This window comes from Fukomys damarensis, unplaced genomic scaffold (genome assembly GCF_012274545.1).
Source record: "Fukomys damarensis isolate Sample0158 unplaced genomic scaffold, DMR_v1.0_HiC HiC_scaffold_38, whole genome shotgun sequence".
Lineage (NCBI taxonomy): Eukaryota > Metazoa > Chordata > Mammalia > Rodentia > Bathyergidae > Fukomys > Fukomys damarensis.
The window spans coordinates 79,050,154-79,072,114 of NW_022900950.1; the positions used below are offsets into that span (position 1 = coordinate 79,050,154).

The window sequence follows — 21,961 nt, forward strand, 5'->3', positions numbered from 1 at the left end:
ACATGACGGAAATTTTTTTAAAGCATTTTTTAAAAATATGACTTACATGACAAAATTAGGTATTAAGTTTATTAACACAGAAGTATCTATTAAAAGTAATGTATTAGAACAATTATTTTAGGAATGTATTAACCAAGGATACTACTAAGAAATTCTAGGATAAATAAGCAAGCCTTATTAAATAAATGTGTAAGGTTAAAAAAATCAAATAGGTTATAATCATAATAAGTAACAATAATCATAAGGTTAATAAAACATAATGATTTAACCAGTCAATATATTTAATTATGGAACAAATATTGGCCACTTACATTTTTATATCATTTTCCTAGATGTTCTAGAAAAAAAGACTAGCTTTTAAACTTTTAAATAAATATCTTGTTTAACAAAATCCTAGAGTTTTCATTTGTCTGTAATTAATGGGAAAATTCAGAGAAGAAAAAAAAAAAGTTATGTGTTAGCAAACCAAAACCTGGCTGACTAAATCTTTCATTTTTTTATCCTATGAAAAAGACAGATATAAGCTTTGATTTCCATAGAAAGGGACAGGCTAATTAAGGGTTAATTCTCAGAAAAAGAAGTTCTTCATTTTAAGTTATTTGAACTCAAATATGCATTATTTTCAAGTATTATTCTGTCATACACAAGATTTTTGAACACATATGTTAAATAAAACCATATACTTTTTCAATAAAAGGCTCCCTAGAGTTCACCAAATACTAGTATTTTAGAGGTACAGGCAGTGAAGTCCACAAAGACTGAATGACTCTTTTGCCATTCCAAGGTCACAAAGTTTGATGGTGGCTGAAACTATAGGATTCTTGTATTTCAGTAGTAATTGCTCTATTAAACTACTTCTCTCACAATACTAACTCCATAATATTTATGATTCATTAATACAATTTATTAAGATGACAATTATGAATACTACATGACTATTCAACAGGTCTCACAGAAAAAATTCTACGAGGAGTGCCTAAGTATCTGTTCATGAGGACTGGGCCCTCTTAGAGGGTTAAACACACATAGTTGAGTTAATGGAATTTTGGTCTCACCATTTGGTCATATGAAAACAAATGTATAAAATGCTGATGCTGATGCCTTCTACTTATTATGTGAATTTTAAAGCAAATTCAACAAATTACTTTTATTCTTCAAAACATCAGTTTGAGATGGTATCATTAAAATGTTAGATATAATTAAAACTTGAAAAAGTACCTTTCTGAAAGTATTTTCTATTTGTAATTTAAAATTCCACTACAATATAACTATTAGCTTAAATGTCTACTAAAATTATTCCTTACATTAAAGAAAGTCTAGAAAGTTTTTCATTTCAAAGAAGTGTATTGGCAAATTTTTAAATCTAAAATTCTTTTTTTTTGCATTTCAGCCCATCAATCTGGAAATACCAGCTCACAAGAAAAAAAGCACCAATGATTTTTACATTAAAACTTCTCAGTAACATACTTTCACCTTGCTATTTAATAATTTTAACCATTAAAAATTATGACAAAAATCAAAACCTAATTTAAATATTATGGGGATATCACACATGAGTATCTTCTATACATACACACACACACACACATGCATGCACGCACGTATGTGCACACTCTCACAATACTTTACTATTCAGTGACCAAAACAACGACTGACATTTCAAACTGGAGAAGAAATACACAAGTCAGTCACAATGTGAATACTGGAAAAAAAGCAAAGTACTGAAGATGTTAAAAAGATGAACATTCATACGTAAAACAGTCCACACAAATCAGGACAGCTTAATCTAGAAAAATTACTTGCTCAGAAGAAAAGCAATTACAGCCAATATACGGTTAGTTGTAACTAACAAAGTATACCTACAAAGTTAAAGAGGACTAACGAAAGTTTTAACTAATGTCCACATCTAAATTTCTCTAATTCTTAAACTACCACTGAAACCACCAAAGCAAACACTATTTAAAACTGCCTGTCACTTAACTGCCATTAAGTTTTGAAGCATTTAGCCTGCTGTGTCTCTCCACTCAAAACTCCCCTCCAGATTTACCAATCACATCAGGTGGGAGGTGTGCCATTCCCTACACAGTACTCCCAAGTAACTTATGCACAGAATCTGTGTACTTGCCTTCTTTATCAGACTGTGGAAACATATGTTTTCTTTACCTTTAGCTCCCAAATGCACAGGAAAGCATACATAGCACTTAAGGGCCATCCAAAAAGATGTACTGTTTAATCAGTCATGGCCAGAACAACAGTACACAAATCAGATTAAATTAAATAAATAACACAAACTAGTTTGTTCCACAATGGTTCTCATTTCTGTTTTTAAAAAATTTACTGGTTCTTAAATACTTTAGGTTACCAGACAAGAAAAAAGGTACCACTGACATTAGTGGGCATTACACATGGAAACAAGAAATACTTTGCCTATAATTATCTGCTAGTAAATTATTGAAAAAGGTCAATTCACACCAGCACACATGAACACTACCCTTCTCCTTCCACTAAGTATACTCTAGGACTTTTCTCTTCAAACTTATTAACTCCCCAGGGTTAGAAATTTAGTACAGCGGTGCCACTGCTTACACCTCACAAGCGCAAGGACCTGAGTTCAAGCCCCAGTACCAAAAAAAAAAAAAAAAAAAAAAAAAAAAAAAAAAATTGTAACTCCCCAGGACTTCTCCAGTATGTCCTTGATTCTGCTTAATCTATTCCTACCCAGGAAATAATCCTCCAGAGAAAACCAGTGAAAATGTTGAAATAACAAGATACAAAACAGAGTCAAACTTTTCAGAAAAGCAGGGTTATTCACAGTGATATTCTGATGCATCACAAGACAGATGCAAAATTATAAAATGAAAGACATTTTAAAAGAAACAATACTGAATGATCCCAAAGGCAACCATGTATAACACACTTGGTATAAGATCCATCTAGCCCAGTGATGCAAACCTTTCAGAACTTTCAATGGTAACAAACAGCCCACTGCAGTACACGTGCCATAGGTTCTCCACTGATCTAGCTTAACACAAGTCTGTATTTTACATTAAACTCAATGGACATCCTATTTATTACAGATCTCTAAAAAGAACCAGTTGAATACACAATATTTTATCCTGCTGGTTGGGTGACTGGCTCCCAATGTGATGAGAGGTTATTCTGTGACACTATAAAAATGGAGACCATCTCTAATTTTGAAGTAAAAATAAGGAAGGCTTGATTTTGGCATTAATCCTAGCTCTCAGCCTTTCTCTTACTAAAGGTACTTTGCTTAAAATAAAGCTTGCTTTAGATGGGGCAATATCTATATATTTTTAATTAATTTTAAAGTACTTTAAACCAAGAACCTTTGGAATTCTGGTACTAAATTGCACCAGAAATAAATTCTCTGATTTCCAATGTTAATTGAAGTGCCTCTTACAAATATATTTTTCGTAATACCAATGATGGTCATTTTGCCTAAATGACATAATGTCTAATTTGTTTTCCTCTTTTAGTTTGCAAACTTGAATAATGGTGACGGTAATTCCAAAAGTGTGTGTATAGTAAAAGTACATTCTTAAAGAGCTCTGAAATAAAAAGGTTAAGTGATTATTCATACCATATACAATAAACAAAGATCATAAAAGTAAGATTGGATAAACAATGGCTTTAAAAAAGCACCAAACTTTCTGGAAAAATTAATGTAAGACTATCCAGGCAAATTTTTTTAATTACTACATCTAAAGAAAATATCTTCAAAATAGTAGCTAAATGTGCTATCTAGAAAATTAAGATTTCTCAAATTCTTTAATACAGTCAAAAGATGATATAACACATGAAGAGCTCTACTTGAGGGAACCCAAGAACTAATAACAGAACCTCAAAGTCTCAGAAAAGGCAGTCATTTATAAATATCTAGCAGGATGTTAGCACCACCATTATTCACCAGCCGATCTCAACCCTGCAATACTCAATGAAATGTTACAACCTTCACCTAAAGGAAAATGCTTTTTTTTTTTTTTTGGTACCAGGGACCAAACTCAGGACCTTGCATTTGCGAGGCAAGCACTGTACCACTGAGCTAGATCCCCGGCCTAAGAAAGATGCATCTTAAAAAACATCAGGGCTGGGGATTTAGCTCAGTGGTTCCAGTGCCCGCCTCGCAAGCACAAGGAAACAAGTTCAATCCCCAGTACCAAAAAAAAAAAAAAAAATCAATACCTTGAAGATCTGTAATTAAAAGCTTCCATGTTATGGAACTAGATGCTACTATATGAATATTTAGTCTTCTCTTACCTCTTATGTGGGGACACACCTGGCTATCTACATAGCTCAGGACCCCATCCTTAAGGACCTCTGAAAACCTGTCATTTGTTTGCCAATCCAAGTTTCTGATGTGGTTTGGATGCTTTCCTGGCTTCTCTTTCTCCTATTCCTCAGTTGCCTAACTGCAGACATTCCTCATTTACAGATGGAGTTAAGGTCCTGCAACTAGGTGTGAACAGAACTGGTCACTAAATGAGGATGTGTATATAGTATATACATTACAATGCTCCGAACAAAGAAACGGTCAAAGGAAACTCCAACTTGATGACTTTGCTTTTTATTTGTGTAACTCTTACATGTGGTACAGTAATATATAACAACATAAAGCTACATTACTGTATTGTACAATCAACAAAAATTACAGTACTGTACTGCAGAAGAAGCTACCATAAGGCTACAGTGCCACTCACATCCCTGTGTTGTGAATCAAGACTAGAGGGCCCTAAGTTCAAACAGCTCACCTCAGTCACAAAACAAGAAATATCTGTATAACATTCCCTACTTCTAACTCAACAACTTTCACTTATATTTCTATTCAAGCACAGTAAGTATTTTTGGATTACTGTCCCTAATTAAGGCCTCAGGACTTGTGTACTATGCCCAGCTAGGACGTGCGAGTTTAATTCTTTCATGTATTATTTGCATTTTATTAGTTCCTATTCCTGATGATGAACAGACACTGGGTAACAACTTAAATTGTTCAACATTTTATTAAAAGCAATTTTTTAAACAAGGTTGATAAAACCTGAGACAAGCAAATTACGCCCTCTAAAGATTAAATTTATTAAAGCTAATTTTAACCATAATTAACCAAAATAAAAATAGGAATACTATTTCTGATGAGAGGTTTACTTAGGGAACTACAGTAATAGTTACAGTACAGTTAACTATGAATCAAATTTAAAGCATCCTAGTAAGGAAGTTAAAAGCTAATGAGAGGCCTCTCGTTCCACGTGAACCAAATCTATAATAGCCAGCCAACCACATCTACATAAAAATCTTCCTTGAAACAGACTAAGACAACTATGTTGTAAGAATCATAGGTGCGAGTTAAAATTGAAGGGAGTGAGTGGAAATAGGTTTCAGTATTTTCATGATAGATCTATCTTCATGATAGATACAAGTGTCTTGATCACCACCTAATGACCTAGGTTCCACTTTGACTCATTCTTCTTTAAGAACTCTGATTTGACTTTATTTGAAAAAGGCAAGATTTATTCAATGTGAAGAGAAACCAGAGTATTATTTATGATCCACCTAATTTTATCTTTCACACAGATGGTATATGACAGAACAAAATATGTCTTGTATTTTGTACATCAAAATAAATCATATCTAAGAATTTAACTTAGATGACTGTTACACTTCCAAATATTTCCACTATTACCAGATAAAACTACTGAAAAGTTTGTTTTTTGTTTGTTTGTTTTTTGGTACCGGGGATCATATTCAGGACCTTGCATGGTGCCACTAACCTAAATCACAGGCCCCTGAAGTTTCTTTGAAGGGAACTCAGTTCTTAAGCCTTAAAATTTTTTCCTTTGTGAATACTTCTCTTGAACAAATCTGAAAAATGCATTTTAAATAAATAAATAAGCTTCAATTGAAAATCAATTTTAAAGCTATAACTTTGATAATTATAATCAGGAAATAATCCAATTATTTTACTATTAACTCTGAAAAAACTACTACTATTCTAGTAAATATTGTTTTGGGCTCACAGTAATCACCAACTAAAATCCACAAGTGCATAAAAAAATGACACAAACTGGTAGAGAGGAAGAAAACATAACAGTTTAAAATAAGTAGGAAAACACTACAACACTATCTCTTTACAATATAAAATATTTAGTTAGCATAGAGGCTTAATTATTCCTTTTAGAGAAAACTGCCTTTTTATTTAAAAAAAAAAAAAGCACATGAGGATGGTCCTAAATATCTCTTAATGATGCTTCTTGTCTTTTATTGAGCAGTGAGAAATTTCCAGATTAGTGAGCATAAGGCTATGTCTACACATAAGCCATATGAAATGCCTCTGATTTTACCAACTCCCTATACCATCTCAAAAAAAACATTGTGTAGACTTCACCAATGATGTAGGGACAAATTATAAATTTATAAATTGACTTAGCAATAAGCGCTCAATTTATGGAGAAATTTTTATCAAAAGAGGATTAGTCATTGCAAAAATAAGTAATGAAAACAAGATCTAAACTCTAAAGTAAATCAAATTTTTACACATTTTCCTATGTAAATAATTTTTAAAGAGATAAATGTGGAAGATTTTACAGGAGGTATCATGAACTCATAAAACGAAGATAAATTTTATATTAAATATTCATCACTCATGCTGAGTTCAAAATAAATGAATTTATACATATTCTATACTATTTCATATTATATATCAAAGTATTTTTAAACTTACCCAAATGAAGTAATGTAAACTGGGCAGCAAGTTCCTTTGCATCTTCTATCGTAGTGCAGAGCTTGTTTGGCATAAAGTAACTCTGAGATCCATTTGCAATCACAGGAATAACTATTTTGTACACCAAGAGTACTTTCCCATCCTGACTGGTTGTTGAATATAAATAATATTCTGGTGGTGCCCAATTATTTTTATTGCAGTAATAATCCAAGTGCATTACTGCAGAATTAAAATGACTGGATTTTAAAGAATACATGCTAATTGGAGTAAGCTTTGTCCCAGGAAAGAAAGGATAAGTGCATCTTTCAATTTCAGTGGGGCTTGGGCTATGCTGACCATTGAGACGAACAGAGAGAGCTGATGACTTGCCTAGCATTTTGGAGTGGCTCTCTTCTTTGTTAGCATACACAATCAGGTTTTCAGGACTGGAGCTTATCTGACCATTAAGGTGCTGCCGCCAAGTGTTTTCTTTATTTACTGGTTTTGCAAGTGTTACCTCAATACTTGCTCCATCAATGCATTTCCCACTCATAACAGACATAGCAGCTACTGCGTCTTCTCGGTTGAAAAAGTGAACAAAAGCATAATCTCTAAGTTTTTTTACTCGTTCAACTGCACCAGGTTTGAATTTATTGAATTCTGCTTTAATTGTTTCTTCGGTAGTTGAGATCATTAAATTTCTTACAAAGAGAACTTTAACTCTTTGCATTGTTTCCTCATCAACTTCTTTCTCTGGATCAGCCCAATCCACCTGAATGGTATGACCCCACAGTTGGAAGGTACCTGTAAAAATGAACATATTAATTTGAAGATAAGTTTAAAAAGAATGAAATTTTAAAATGTTAAATATGTCTCTCCAAAGAAGCAGAAACTCAAGCACCTATCAATGTATCTGATGATTCATAGAGAAGTTTTTACTAAAGCAAATTTATAACCAGAACTTATGGTGGCATGTAAGAGTCAAGACAACAAATATAATGTAAGGACAGAACTTAAACTAGACCTGAATTAAGTAAAATGCCCCTTGGATTTTTAGTAAACAGTAATTAATAACTCAAGGTATACCCATTTGGTACATGATGAAGTATCACAAATATGACTCCGAGGAAGGATTTCTTGTCTATAATGAGTTGTTTTTACTTTTTCACTCAATTCTTTATTTTTCTTCAAGTAGCAGCACTATGTATTTTGTTAATGATGACCTAACCATTGAAGTAACTGTTACTTTTCCATATTTGTAAGATTAATATGGAAAAATTATCTTTAAAAGGTGCAATTTACCTGGAATTAATTTTCTCCGAGCCATAGCAGCAGCTCTGTGAGACTCATACTTAACAAAAGCAAAACCACGATTTTTGGTCTTATCAGTTGCACTTGGATAAACAATGACATCTACAACTCCTTCTGTAAATTTTTTCATTTCATCCAAAATTTCTTCTTTCTTCTTTTCTTTGGGAATGGATCCAATAAATAATCTGCAATGTCTTATCATGCACTTGGATAAACAATGACATCTACAACTCCTTCTGTAAATTTTTTCATTTCATCCAAAATTTCTTCTTTCTTCTTTTCTTTGGGAATGGATCCAATAAATAATCTGCAATTATCCAAGCTCACACAGACACCAATAAATTTCCCTGGTCGAATCTCATAATTATTAAGAATTCTGATGGCCAACTGGGCTTCTTCTTTCGTAGTATACATCACAAAAGCATAACCTCTGTTTTCACCACTAAATTCCATCATAAGTCGAAATTCATATATTTTCCCAGCTCTTCCAAATACAGGAACTAACTCATCTTCATACATATCACGAGGTATTTTTCCTACAAAAACTTCACAGCCTCTAGGTGGAGGTGGACCTTCCCAACCTAAAAGACAAAAAAATAAACAGACATTAAAAAATGCTAAAAAGATACATTTATAATTGAATTATTTAGTCATTCAACAAATTGGCTGAAATGTACCCGGCACTACTCTAGATGTTGGAATCAAAAGCCCGTTCTCTAGTGACACTTATATTCAACAGAGAAGGGAGACAATAAGTCAGTTGTAAGTGCTACTATATGAAGAAAAACTAAGGAGTAATGTTTTCAGTAGATAGTCAAAGCTATGAGCACAGGAGGTTTAAGTGCAGACCTGAATGAAATGAAGGAATAGGCTATTAGGGTTCTCTGGAAAAAGACCATTCAAGAAAAGGAAAAAGCAGCAGGTTCATACATCAGAGCAAAATTAAGGCTGGAGATCTGTATGATTCAAGTATACTCAAGATAGGCCAGGGATTTAACTCAGTGGTTCCACCACCTGCCTCGCAAGCACAAGGTCCTGAGTTTGATCCCTAGTACTAAAAAAAAAGAGTGGAGCAAAGTAGTAAATGATGCAATAACCACTGAGTTTAACTAGAAGCCAGAACTTTGAGTGTAACAAAGTCAACCACAGGGTTCTGAGCAAAGGAATCAGACCAGCTGTTGGTAGAAATGTAAAAACATTTTATCTGTTGTCTTTTTTTTTTTTCTAGTACCGGGGATCAAACTCAGGACCTTGTACTTGCAAGGCAGGCATGGCACCAATGAGCTAAATTCCTAACACTAATATTTTATCTGTTTACCTGTTTAAATCTGATTTCTTTATATAACTACCATTCCTCTGCTCATAGGTCTTTCAACTTCCTCTCCAAGTGACCTTCTTTTTAATACTAAGAGTATACTTAGGATAATGCCGGAATCCTGACTTCTTTCTCAGTCCAAATTCATTTTCATCTGCTTCTTAAACCAACAGGAGGATTGCAAAACTACAGAATAAAATGTGTAACATTTATAATCTACCTAAAAATGATTACCGAGGTCTTAAAGCAGTTTCAAGAAGAGTCATTTTTTTAAGACACTTGTGGGATATACACCTAAATCCAAATGACTACTTCAAAACTTTAACGTAAGATGATGAATGAATTCACACCTGGAGGAGGACCACCAAATTTCCTTTGTCCGTTTTCTTGAACCATGTTGTAACCAGTCTTTTCCAACAAAGCAAGCAAAGCTGCTTCATTCTGAATACCAGTTCGAACTTTACTGCATCCATTTGTTCCATCCATATTGTCTTCATTCATGGCTGCACTTTCTAAAACAAATTTAAATAACAGTGTAAGTTTATGATACAGCACCTGAAATCCATGAAGCATTTTCTCTTGGTTGCTCTTCCCAACAGAAGAAACTGGAAACTGCTTTTAATGTTACTGACCAATTAAGCAGTTTCTTTAGAAGATCTAAGTTACTGGACCCTTATCTTTCACCATGCACTAAATTAAAACCCAAGTGGATGAAAGATCTAAATATTAAAACAGAAACACTAAACTTGCTGGAAGATAAGTTAGGCAGAACTCTTGAAGACATTGGCATAGCAAAAGACTTTATGAACAAAATCCTCAGTAGCACGGGAACTAGCAGAAAGAATCAATAACTGGGATCTCATCTTATTAAAAAGCTTCTGCACTGCAAAAGAAACCACAAACAGAACTAAGAGACAACCTACAATGTGGGAAAAAAATTTTACCAGCTGCTCCTCAGACAAAGGACTATTATCTAGAATATATAAAGAACTCAAAACAATCAGCCCCCCAAATATAAAGACCCAATTCAAAAATGGGCATCTGAAATGAACAGACATTTCTCAGACAAAGAAGTAAAAGCAGCAAGTAAATACATGAAAAAATGTTCCACATCACTGGTCATTTGAGAGATGCAGATGAAAACAACCCTGAGATTCCACCTCACCCCACAAAGAATGGCTGCTATCAAGAAATCACACAATAACAAATGTTGGCAGGGTTGCGGGGAGAAAGGAATCTCTCTCCATTGTTGGTGGGAGTGCAGACTGGTGCAACCACTATGGAAGTCAATATTCAGATACCTCAAAGAGCTGAGACAAGAGGTTTCACTTGACCTAGCCATCCCCCTGCTGGGTATCTTTCCAAAAGAATTAAAAGAATTATATCACAGTGATATATGCACACCTATGTTTATAGCGGCACAGTGTATAATAGCTAAAACTTGGAAACAGCCCATTTGCCCACCAGTTGGAGACTGGATAAAGAAGATGTGGCTTTTCTATAAAGTGGAATACTATTCAGCCAAAAAGAAAGAGAAATTAGAGTCATTCATAGGAAAAATGGATACATATTGAGGATATACTCCTACGTGAAATAAATAAGTCACACATGTATAAATACCAAATAGTTTCTCTGGTATGAAAAATTATAATAGTACATAAGACCCTAATGGTATAACTGACAATGTGAAATAGGAAGAAAAGGGCTAAAGGTGTAAGGAAAGTGGGAAGGGTAGGGGAAAGGAAATAAGGGACAAGAAAAAAACATGAAAAAATGGAAATAAAGTATTTGTAAATAGGGAAGGGGTGGTGAAGGGAGGGCAGGGGTGAGAGGAAAAAATGAGAACCAAGACCTGTCATGTAAAGGTACAAGATCCCAACAATGAATGTAACTGTACTGTATACCTAAAATATTCCAATAAACTCAATGAGGAAAAAAAATGTATGGGCATTAGGTTATAGAGTTCAGCTTTAACAGGGGCATTTTTTTAAAACTTGCATATTCTATGGTTAACTATCAAAAGACTGTAACTAGTTATTCCAGCTTTCCCCAGCACTCATTATTTTTAAGAAGTCTCCATAATCACCAGGTGTCATTTTCAAGACAGGGAGACAGTGCAACCCAGCGACCTCTGGGTTTTGCAGCTTTATCAAAACCCCCACTGGCTCATGGGATTTCTCACCGTGCTATGTCTTGCCAAGTATGTGAAGTCAGGTACATAGTTCAAGAAAAGTCAAAGGCCAGAGGTCATTTTGCATGAATAAAGTCTCTGAGAGCTAACAAAACTGACATGTTTCTAGCCATTCTGGGTACAAAAAAAGTATGCTGGCAAACTGATTCACCATTTACTAGCATTGTGCAATATTATAAAGGGAGAAGAAGAAACACTAGCACATTATGCTTGGCTTCATGGATGGCTTTCTCACCATGACATTAAACAAACACTGTGCATAGTGAACTGTAAATGCACCTCCTTCAGATTTACAAGAAATACACTCAACATCCTAAAGTATAAAAGTACAAAGAAAACACTAAGCAAGCATTTACAGCAATACTAGCACATCTACAATAACTGTTTTGACTGTTGCCTTTTGCTCATTAACACATTTTCTGCATTGTAAGTATTGTATTGCTTTGTATTTCATGTTCAGGTAGAGTTAGTTGTACACCAAGTATTGCAATCACCTTTCTCTTATTGTATATGCAATGCAATAACATACAGTTTTGGTGCTTAACAATATTTCTTTTTTAAAAAATAAAGAGTATTTTTAATATAAAAAATAAAAATGGAATGTCAATACAAGTTACCACATGGATGCTTTTAAGATTGAATGAAATGATGTATGTAAAAGGCTTGTTAAAATTCAAGTAAGATTAATTTTGATAAATATAAAACCAGCAGTGCATCTTAAATTTTTACACACCCATATATAGCTGCCACAAGCAGCATATTTTTGTATATTTTTTATTTTCTCAAAAGTGAGGAATGAGTATTACACAATAAATACAAGCCTTGGGAAGAGTATCAGCATCTCTACAGTACGTGCTGCAGTGAGCTGGGGAGCAGAGTAGATGTCACCACTAGGGTAAGGAGAACTGTCACTGTAAATACCCTCGCTACTACTTAGAGCACAGTAGCTACGAAGCCGGTCTTCCTGGATTCCTAAGCTTTCTTTTCACTTACTATCTGTACTTTAGTTAAATTACCTTAGCGCCACTGCCCCTCCATTTCCTCATGTGTGATATGCAAACAATGACATTGTCTATTCTCATGAAGTTTTTATGAAGACTCAGTTAATGTCAAAGTAAAAAGCACTTAAAATTCATTTTGGGCCTTAATAAAAATTTATTTTTTACTACTAATTTTATGCATCTGTTGGAATCTTTCAAACCACTACATATCAGCAAATAACAATAGCTCAGAATCCAGTTATTCAATGCATCTACAGATTAACTGGCTTCAAAACAAAACTGTGATTAATTAGGCCAGAGAGAAAGAGGATGATACTAATGACTGTCCTGTCTACTATAAATGCTAGTATGTTTCTACACACTACCGCTAACCTCTACCATTACAGGAAGAATCTGCCTTGCTTAAAAAAATTATCTCCATCTAGATGAAGAAACAGACTTAGAGAAACTACAGCCAAGACTATAAAGCTAGTGGTATAAACAAATGCAAACACCAGGTCTGATCTCAACTACCTTCTCTCCCATGAAAACTATTCTGGCACACCTCCCTCAACTTTACCTGAAAGAACTAGGGACCATCCAAGGTTGACTTTTATGAAATAGAATTACCAGAAATTATAAACTGATAAATACAGTGACCTCCAAGTCCCTATGGGTGATGAGTAGCACAGGACGGACACAGATATGGGGACACACACACACACACACACACACACACACAATCTTTTAGTCTTTAAAGTTGCTTCCAAGCTAGTGTTATATTAAATTGTATCAAAGGAAGTAGTTCTAAAAAATTTTTAAAGGGCAGGAAAGTAGTTGATGCACTCAGAGAGTTTCTACCTACCATCTACCTCATTTCCCTAAATTTAACCTCTGTATCCCAGTTCTCTTTCTCAGCTAAGATTCATTTATTAAACAGCTTTGTGAACATGTGTTCAAAATATATTCATTAGACATCTCAAATCCAACATACCAAAACTTGAATGCCATTTTATTTTCTAAACCTGTTCTCATTTTACCTTATCTCAAGTAATTCATCCATTCAATCAATAAACGGCACAACAAACATAGCGTTCCTTCTCCTACAAACTGTGAAAGATAGAAACCTAGGAATTATCTCAGTCTTTCCTTTGAAATACAGCTAATTGGTCATAAAATTCTGCAGATTTAAAATATTTCCTGCAATCAGTCTTTTCCAGTACATTCCTAAAAGGTGTTCACAAATAATTATTTCTTACTTAGATTACTGCTAAGCTCTAAAATGCTATTCTAAGTATTAGTCTTGTCTTCATCAAATAAAATCTCCACAGTGCTATCAAGGCAACATAAAATATATACCTGATTAAATTATACTTCAAGGGCCAGGGATCTAGCTCAGTGGCACCACACCACCATGCCTGCCTCACAAACCCAAGGTCATGAATTCCATACTGGGTACAAAAAAAAATAAATAAAAATTAAAAATAAATTATAATTCAAATCAAAACTAAAAGCAAAATGAGTAAATTCATTTTTTATCCTTAGAATTAGGAAGGCTTTTCTAAAATAAATTTTTGAAAGCCTCAAAGGAAAATATTAACATATTAACAAATTATATTTTACTACATAAAGATACTTTGGAGGGCAAACATGATAAAACTAAGTAAAAAAATTATAAGCATGAAAAAATGCTCTTAAACATCTGTAATAAAGTATTCATTTCCTTAAAATAAAAAGAGCAGCATAGTACTGTCATTAAGAGCAGACTGAAGTACCGGGCTGCCTAAATCTGAATTGTAGTTCTTCCCTTTACTAATCTATGACTTTGGAAAGTTATTTAACCTCTAAGTACTTCCATATAATTCTGAATAGTAAATAAACAATAACAGTTTCTATCTCATAAATAAAAGGATTCAAAATAAAGGGTTTAAAATAAGCCTTTGAATATAAGCACTAAAAATGTAATTTACTACTATTAATATGTGATTAAACTAAGAAAAACACAAACTTCAGGCCAGGGACTTCAGACTCAAATTCGATCATTTGTTCAACAAGTATTTATCAAACACCAACTGTGTCCCTGGCATTACTCTTTATTTCTAGTTAGTAAGACCAAAATTCTCCCACTGTATAGCTTCCACTCCAGTGGGGAAAATGAATGATATATAATATGTAAATAATATATAAGAGGTGAGAACAGGGAAAGAATACATGGGCAGCTGAAGGTTAGGAGGAGAAGACAGAGTTCGATTTTAAACAAGATAGCCAGGACGGACCTCATGGAGAAGGTAACCTTTTAATTAAGTACTAAAGAACCTAGGGGTAGGTGTTTGGCTCAGCGGTTCCACCACTTGCCTCGCATGTGTAAGGCCTAAGTTCAATCCCTGGTACCAAAAAAAAAAAAGAACCTACCCATATACCTATCTGGGAAGAATACTCCACACAAATGGAATACCAGGACAAAAGCCTTAATGCAGAAGTGTACCTGGCATGTACAAGGCACAGCAAAGGAGCCAGAAAAGACAGGAGGGATGCAGTAGATACAGTCACTTAGGTAACAAGCTACAGCACATGTACGCCGCGTAAGTTAGGTAAATTCAAGACCTGACCTTTACTCTGAGTTCAGTGGGACACCATTGTAGATTCTGAACATAAGAACTATATAACCTTCCATTTTTAAAGAATTATCTGATTGCTGTAACGAAAAGTCAATAAAAGGCAAAGGGAGAAATAGGGAGATCAATTAGAAGACTACTACTGAAATGCAGGTGAGAGACGACGGCACGAGACATGAAGCACAGAAACTGATGGGGAAGGAACAAGTGGTCACGTCTGAGACATATTTGGAAGGCACATACAACAGAATTTTCTGACACAAATGGATACGGATTGTAAGATAAAGAGGATGGCCAGGCGTGATGGCACACAACTGTAATTCCAGCACTCAGGAGACTGAGGAAGGAAGAGTGCTGTGAGTTCAAGACCAGCCTGGGCTACACAGTGAGTTCCATGTCACTATGTAGTGAGACCCCGTCTCAAAAAAAAGAGAGAGAAAGAGGATGACACAAAGCTTTGGCCTGAGCAAAGAAAGATGAAGAAGGCTTTGCAGAACAGATTTTCAGAGTGAAATCAGAGCTGAGTCTTGCACATATTAAATATGAATATTTACTAAACAACTAACTCAAATGCCACCAAAGTTTGGCAAGGAATAGTAAGAGTAAAGGACAAGTACAAGACGAAAGAAGTGGGATGTATACATTGCGCCTAACTAGAACTTCCACTTAAAAAGGGCAACGGCTATCCAACTCCAGCAAACTTACTACGAGGAGAGCTAGGGTTCCTAGATATACTTATTTTCCAGAAAAGCCAGAAATCTAGAGATTTCTTTTTCACAGAACTGAAGACTAAACTCAGGGCCTCACGCATGTTAGGCAAATGCTTTACCACTAACCTATATCCAAGCTTTTTAATTTTGAGGAGGTCTTGCCAAGTTGCTCAGGCTGGCCTCAAAATGGCCAATAAGTACATGAAAAAATGCTCAACATTGCTGGTAACTGCAGAAATGCAAATTAAAACAACACTGAGATTCCAACTCACAGCAGAAAGAATGGCCATCATCAAGTAATCAAGCAATAACAAATGCTAGAGAGGAAGGAGAGGGGGAGCACCACACACATCTTCATTATTAGTAGGAGTATAAATTAGTACAACCATTATAAAACCAGTATGGAAATTCCTCAAAAAGCTAAAAGTAGGCCCAGGGATTTAGCTCAGTGGTACCACCACCTGCCTTGCAAGCTCAAGGTCCCGAGTTCAATACCCAGTAACAAAAACAAAACAAAAGCTGAAACTAGAAATTCCGTTTGACCTGGCTATTTCCTTTCTATGTTATCTTCCTGGAAGAGTTAAAGACACCGTGTTACAGTGATACACCCACACCCATATTTACAGTAGCACAATTCATAATAGCCAAATCATTGTAATGGCCTATAGGTCCATTAGATAGAATAGATAAAGCAAAAGAGTAGTTAAATGCAATTTGTACACTGTCATAAAGAATGAACTTGAGACTTCTGGGAAGAACACAGAATAGTGAACAGCAGAGAAACAGCCTCTGCAAGATGTGGAATCCAGATACTGGAATATAGCAATGTAAGGAAAAGAAATGGGTCCCCAGGACCCAGCAGGAATCTGAAGTGAAAAATTGAGGCCCACAGAAAGATAAAGGAGAGGGACCTAAACACAAAAGGAGGTGGCAAGAGGCACTTTCTCCCTAAGTCCTGCCTCACTGCTTGGGAAAGGCAGCTCAAACCTGCAGGGGCATGGTAACTACTAGCAAACCCAGAGATCTCCACAGAAAAACTCACCAGTGGAACAGAGCAGTGAACACAGCACACTACAGTGGCTAGTGAGTTATTTGGGTCCAGACATTCCCTAGCAGAGGGCATGTGGATGATCACCATCTTGGAGAGGGGCCAACTAAGCAGCTGCAGTCTTGCACCATCTATCAGCTCCCAATGTCAGGGTGAGGCAGGCAACCCCTCAGGGAGCTGAGTTCAAGCTGGCAGGAGGTATATGGGAGTGTTACAGGCTGAACAAATCATGCTCCAAACTCACAGCCAGAAACCAGTCTCAACTTCAGTGGAACTAAAGGTGCAGACTTGCTGGGATTATCCATTACCCAGCTGTACATCTCTGGCTGGCTTGCTGGGATTCATCAACACAAATCTGGGTTCTGTTTGCCCACTCTATCTTCCAGTAACAGCAGAAACACACCTTGAGGTGGACTTTTTTTTTTTCCTCCTTTTCTTTCCTTTCCTTTGTTTTCTTTTCTGATTGTTCTTTTTTGGGGGGGTGCCAGGGATCAAACTTGGGTCCTAGCACTTGCGAGGCAGGTGGCAGAACCACTGAGCTAAATTCCCAGCCCAATTGTTCCTATGTTATATGAGTGTGAACACTGTTTCTAGTTTTGTGGTTATTGTTCTGTTCTTCTCTCTATTCCTTCCTTCCTCTTTCCCTACTGTCTTCATCAATTTCCCAAAGTTTGCATAATTTTCCTTTGTCCTACAGTCTTGCTTCTAATCTCTTCCTCTTCTTCTATTTCTTCCCTTCAATTCTTTCTTGCTTGCTCATTTCGACACAACAGACTATCTCACTTCTCTTTACCATTTTTATATTTTTAATGTTTATTGGCCTCAAATACTAAATGGCAAAAATAGCAATTCAGAAAAATTCTCATCTAGGGAAAAGTCATAAGTCTGTATTATCAGCCAACTGTACCTCCTACTATTCTGTACTTCAGGGACAAATTTATGTGCTATCAAATCCAATACATAAAAAACTATTATCGATAGATTCTAATAAAATGTTTAACTTATGATAATCAGAATCATTAGTATAAACTGCTTTTTAGTCTGTTTTTAAAAATACAATGTTTTCCCTTATTTCTTTGAAATTAAAATTAATTGCCTTTTTGTTTTTGTTTTTGTTTTGTTTTTTGAGAAAGGGTCTCACTATGTAGTTCAAACTGCTCTGGAACTCACTGTGTACCCAGGATGGTCTCCCAACTCGCAGCAAACCTCCTGCCTCAGCCTCCTGAGTGCTGGGATTACAGACGTGCACCACCACATCCGGCAAATTGACATTTTAAATAACACAAATTTAATATTCCTTTTCCAAAATGCGTGAAACCAAAAGAGCATTTCAGGTATTTTTGGATTCCGGAATATCTGGTTGTATACATAATGAGGTATTTTGAAGAAAAGACCTAAAACTAAATGCAAACTCATTTATATTATACACACACCTCATACCCACCCTATACAACACTGTTAGTCTGCATACATTTGGACTGCAATGCATCACAGAGACCAAGGGTGAATTTTTCCTCCTGTCAGCACCATACCAACTTATATACTCTACAAGTTCAGATTTCAAAGCACTTCAAATTTCAGATTAGGATGTGCAAGCTGGTTACTACCTTTCTCCACTTAAAACTGTTTTTACTCTAGGTTGTACCTTTATACCATCACTGGAAGTTTGTAGTTGAAAAATATTACAGCTACAAGAATACCACAGACTACCTCCATCTGGTATTATACATGAGGAAACCAAAAGCAAGTAAGTAAGGAGACTTGCTTAAGATCACAAAACTAGTAACTGAAAAGATCTGGGCTTGAGTCCCAGGACAGTGATGGTAAACCTTTTAGAGCTTTGAATGATACCAAGAGTCCACTATGGTGCATGTGCCACAGGTTCACCAGCACTGTATTAGTTTCATGGTGCCTCAGAAATTCATAAAATCTAACTCTCAAGTAATATAGTAGAGGGACATCAGCCTCAATATTCCACTGGACATACTACTGGCTCACTACAGGGAAGATCACGTTGATACAATGTGAAGAACAAGAGTATGAGATTTACACTTAAACAAAGTGAGAGAAAAAACTAAGACTCTATTTTAACATTCTACCTTACCTATGCTATTTATTGCTTATACAACCTACAGATAAATATGGCTTCTGATCCCACTTTATCCAAGATGCAGACTTTAATTTAATGAATGGGACTTTTTTCCTACTGTAGTTCACAGCTAACTCTAAATGGCTGATTTCTACAACTCAATCTATGCCTCCAAGTACCTTACAGACATTTTGGGTTAATCTTGTCGCTAAATTGTGTTTCTAAAGAGACTAGCCAGAGATCTGGCTCAGTAGTTCCACCACCTCGCAAGGGCCCAAGTTCAATCACCAGTAGCAAAAAATAAAAAATAAAGAGACCTGATAATTAATAGGTTACTCCAGTCCACATATTAAACACTCATTTTACCAGAGAATGACTAGAAATATATGCCAAAACTTTGTATATCTCAAATATTTCAATCAAAACATTATAAAAACTTGAAATTACATTAGTATAGAAAACACTAGATAGTCACCAATCCCATCCACTCTTTAGAAAGGAGTGTGTTCTTGGGCTGGGGATTTAGGGGATTTAGCTCAGTGGTTCCACCACCTGCCTCGCAAGCACAAGGTCCTGAGTTCAATCCCCTGTACCAAAAAAAAAAAAAGTGTGTTATCCTAAAGCCTCCAAAACTAAAACAACATATACACATATAAAATGCACACTTAATAAAAGTGTTTAAATACTTAGCTTTAACACCATATTTATTAAACAAAACATAATTCTAAAGGAGCCAGAGTTCAAGAATCTGAGCCAAAGAATTATAATCAAACCTAAAAGAATCGTAAAATATTTTATATTCAATCTAAAATATTCCAGAGGGCTGGGGATTTAGTTCAGTGGTGCTGCGCCTGACTCACAAGCACAAGGTCCTGAGTTCAATCCCCGGTATCACAAAAAATAACAATAATAATAAATAAAGTATTCCAGAATCAATCTGCAAACTACCCAAATGTCCAAGAAAATACAGCAAAAGTAGGAGTGGTAGATCAAAAGTTGTTTTAACCTATATAACTCTAGCCTTCACAGACAAATCCTTTTTATTACACTTTCAACAAATCCTCTCTAGCTCAGTTTCAAAAAATCCATTAAGCTATGAAAAAGCTAAGACAGCATAGCTAATCACAGAACATTAAAGTAGCAAGTTGAACAAATCATTAAACTGCTTACTCTACAATCATTAATTTTAAGTATGCTCAGCTAACAAAAATAAATTTTCAAATATGTACTGCTTTGGCCGGGTGTGATGGCGCACACCCGTAATCCCAGCACTCAGGAGGCTGAGGCAGGAGGATCACTGTGAGTTCGAGACCAGCCTGGGCTAAGCGTAATGAGTTCCAGGTCAGTGTCAACTACATACTGAGACCCTGTCTCAAAAAAAAAAAAAAAAAAAAAAATCTACTGCCTTTCAAAATAAATTAATGAAAAATGACAAGCACAACTTTAGAAAAATATGAAGATAAATAATCATATATCTAAAGGAATTTGTTGCATCTGTATTCCAGTGACTCAGACTGAAGCTTCATCTTGCAAATTATTGTAAAAACTTACAATATAACCAAAGTTAATGCTGTGTTTTATTGAGTTTTAAAAATTAAATGTGAAATTTTAAATTTCTAAATATCAAAGAAGTTTACAGAAGACACATTATATCTTCAGATTTTTCCTTAAATTACATTAATATTAAATTCCTGATCTGTTAGTTCAGTTGTTCCTGAGCATGGGACATCATGATTATGCTTGCCAGAATAACAGATTTTTGAGAAGCAATTCATTTTAGTGACAGAGCATAGAGCAACACGTTAGGAAAACAGAAGAATTAAAAGCGATTTATCTAAAATTATTTCAAAATAAAAGTGCATAGGTCGATCAATTCAATTCCACTTTACAGTACTTCCACTGAAGAAGAAAGAGTCCATTTTATTGCAAGAAGTTCAACATATAACGTGTTAGAAGTTTTAATACCAGGCGTTTCATATACCTAATATTACTGCTGAATCAGATTTAGGATGACACAAAAATTTTAAATACAATTTGTAACTCAAAATAAATTTTTGAAATATAGCATGGGACATTAAAGCCTGTATGTTCTTTGAATTTAGAACAAAGCTATCTACTTATTATTGCCCAAATTAAGTATACTGCTATTTCTTACACAGTCTTCTATAAACTCATAAGCAAAATCTGCTAACAACTTGAATTTACAGATCACATTTTCTTCCCTCGTGTGCTTACCTCACCAACCATCGAGCAGTAGAAGAGAAACAATACTCAGCAAAAAAAATGCAAAATTTTATCCCAATCATTCCATTTCTATTCACAGCCTTGCTCAGATGGCCATGTCTGTTTCTGACCAAGAAAAATGACACCATTGATCATAGGCTTAATTTCAGTCCATAAATTGAGTATATTCTTGTTATAATTCTTGCCCTATAATATACCAACAATACACGTTTATTTTTAAATATGGAAGTGTGCGTAGTCTAAAATACTAACACTTGAAATATATAGGTCCAATACGCCACCCTCTTAAGGTAGAAAGCACCATGTGCAGCAGCGCCATGAACACAATGTTTACGTCCGTAACGGCACAGACCTGCGAACAATCACTACCGCTCACAAAGAAATCCAATTCCAAACAGCTCCACATCCAAGCTCGGCAGTCCCAGATACACATTGTAGTACTTGAAGTGAAAATTTCTCCCCATTATTTAAATAAGCAAACCTACCGAGGCACGCGGAGCGGCCTCTGAATGTCAGGGCAGTTACACAAGTGGACTAACTCCGCTCTCAACACCAAGCAGGCCGACGGCGAAGAAGGGCCCAGCCCGAGTCCCTCGACGAAACGCGGACGACCGCACAGCGCGAGGTTTACGCAACGTTTACCGCGGATGTTCAGGCAAAGCTGGGGAGGTCGGCCCGAAACGTGCGCGGGCTCTCAGGGTTACCGGCCCCGCCAGGCCGCTGCAGGCCGCCCGGACTCCAGCGTG

General features: G+C 35.5%; 1 protein-coding gene across 1 annotated transcript in view; it reads right to left on the reverse strand.

The window, feature by feature from the left end:
• Positions 1 to 21,953, reverse strand: part of Rbm46 (RNA binding motif protein 46) — a 43,078-nt gene extending 21,125 nt beyond the window's left edge. Inside the window, exons 1-5 of the mRNA XM_010627983.2 lie at positions 21,701 to 21,953; positions 9,689 to 9,850; positions 8,338 to 8,604; positions 8,015 to 8,215; positions 6,734 to 7,516 (exon numbers count right to left, since the gene is read on the reverse strand). Coding sequence (XP_010626285.1) covers positions 6,734 to 7,516; positions 8,015 to 8,215; positions 8,338 to 8,604; positions 9,689 to 9,839 — 1,402 coding nt within the window. The 5' untranslated portion in view covers positions 9,840 to 9,850; positions 21,701 to 21,953. The remainder of the gene's footprint in view (positions 1 to 6,733; positions 7,517 to 8,014; positions 8,216 to 8,337; positions 8,605 to 9,688; positions 9,851 to 21,700) is intronic.
• Between the last annotated feature and the right edge of the window lie 8 nt (positions 21,954 to 21,961).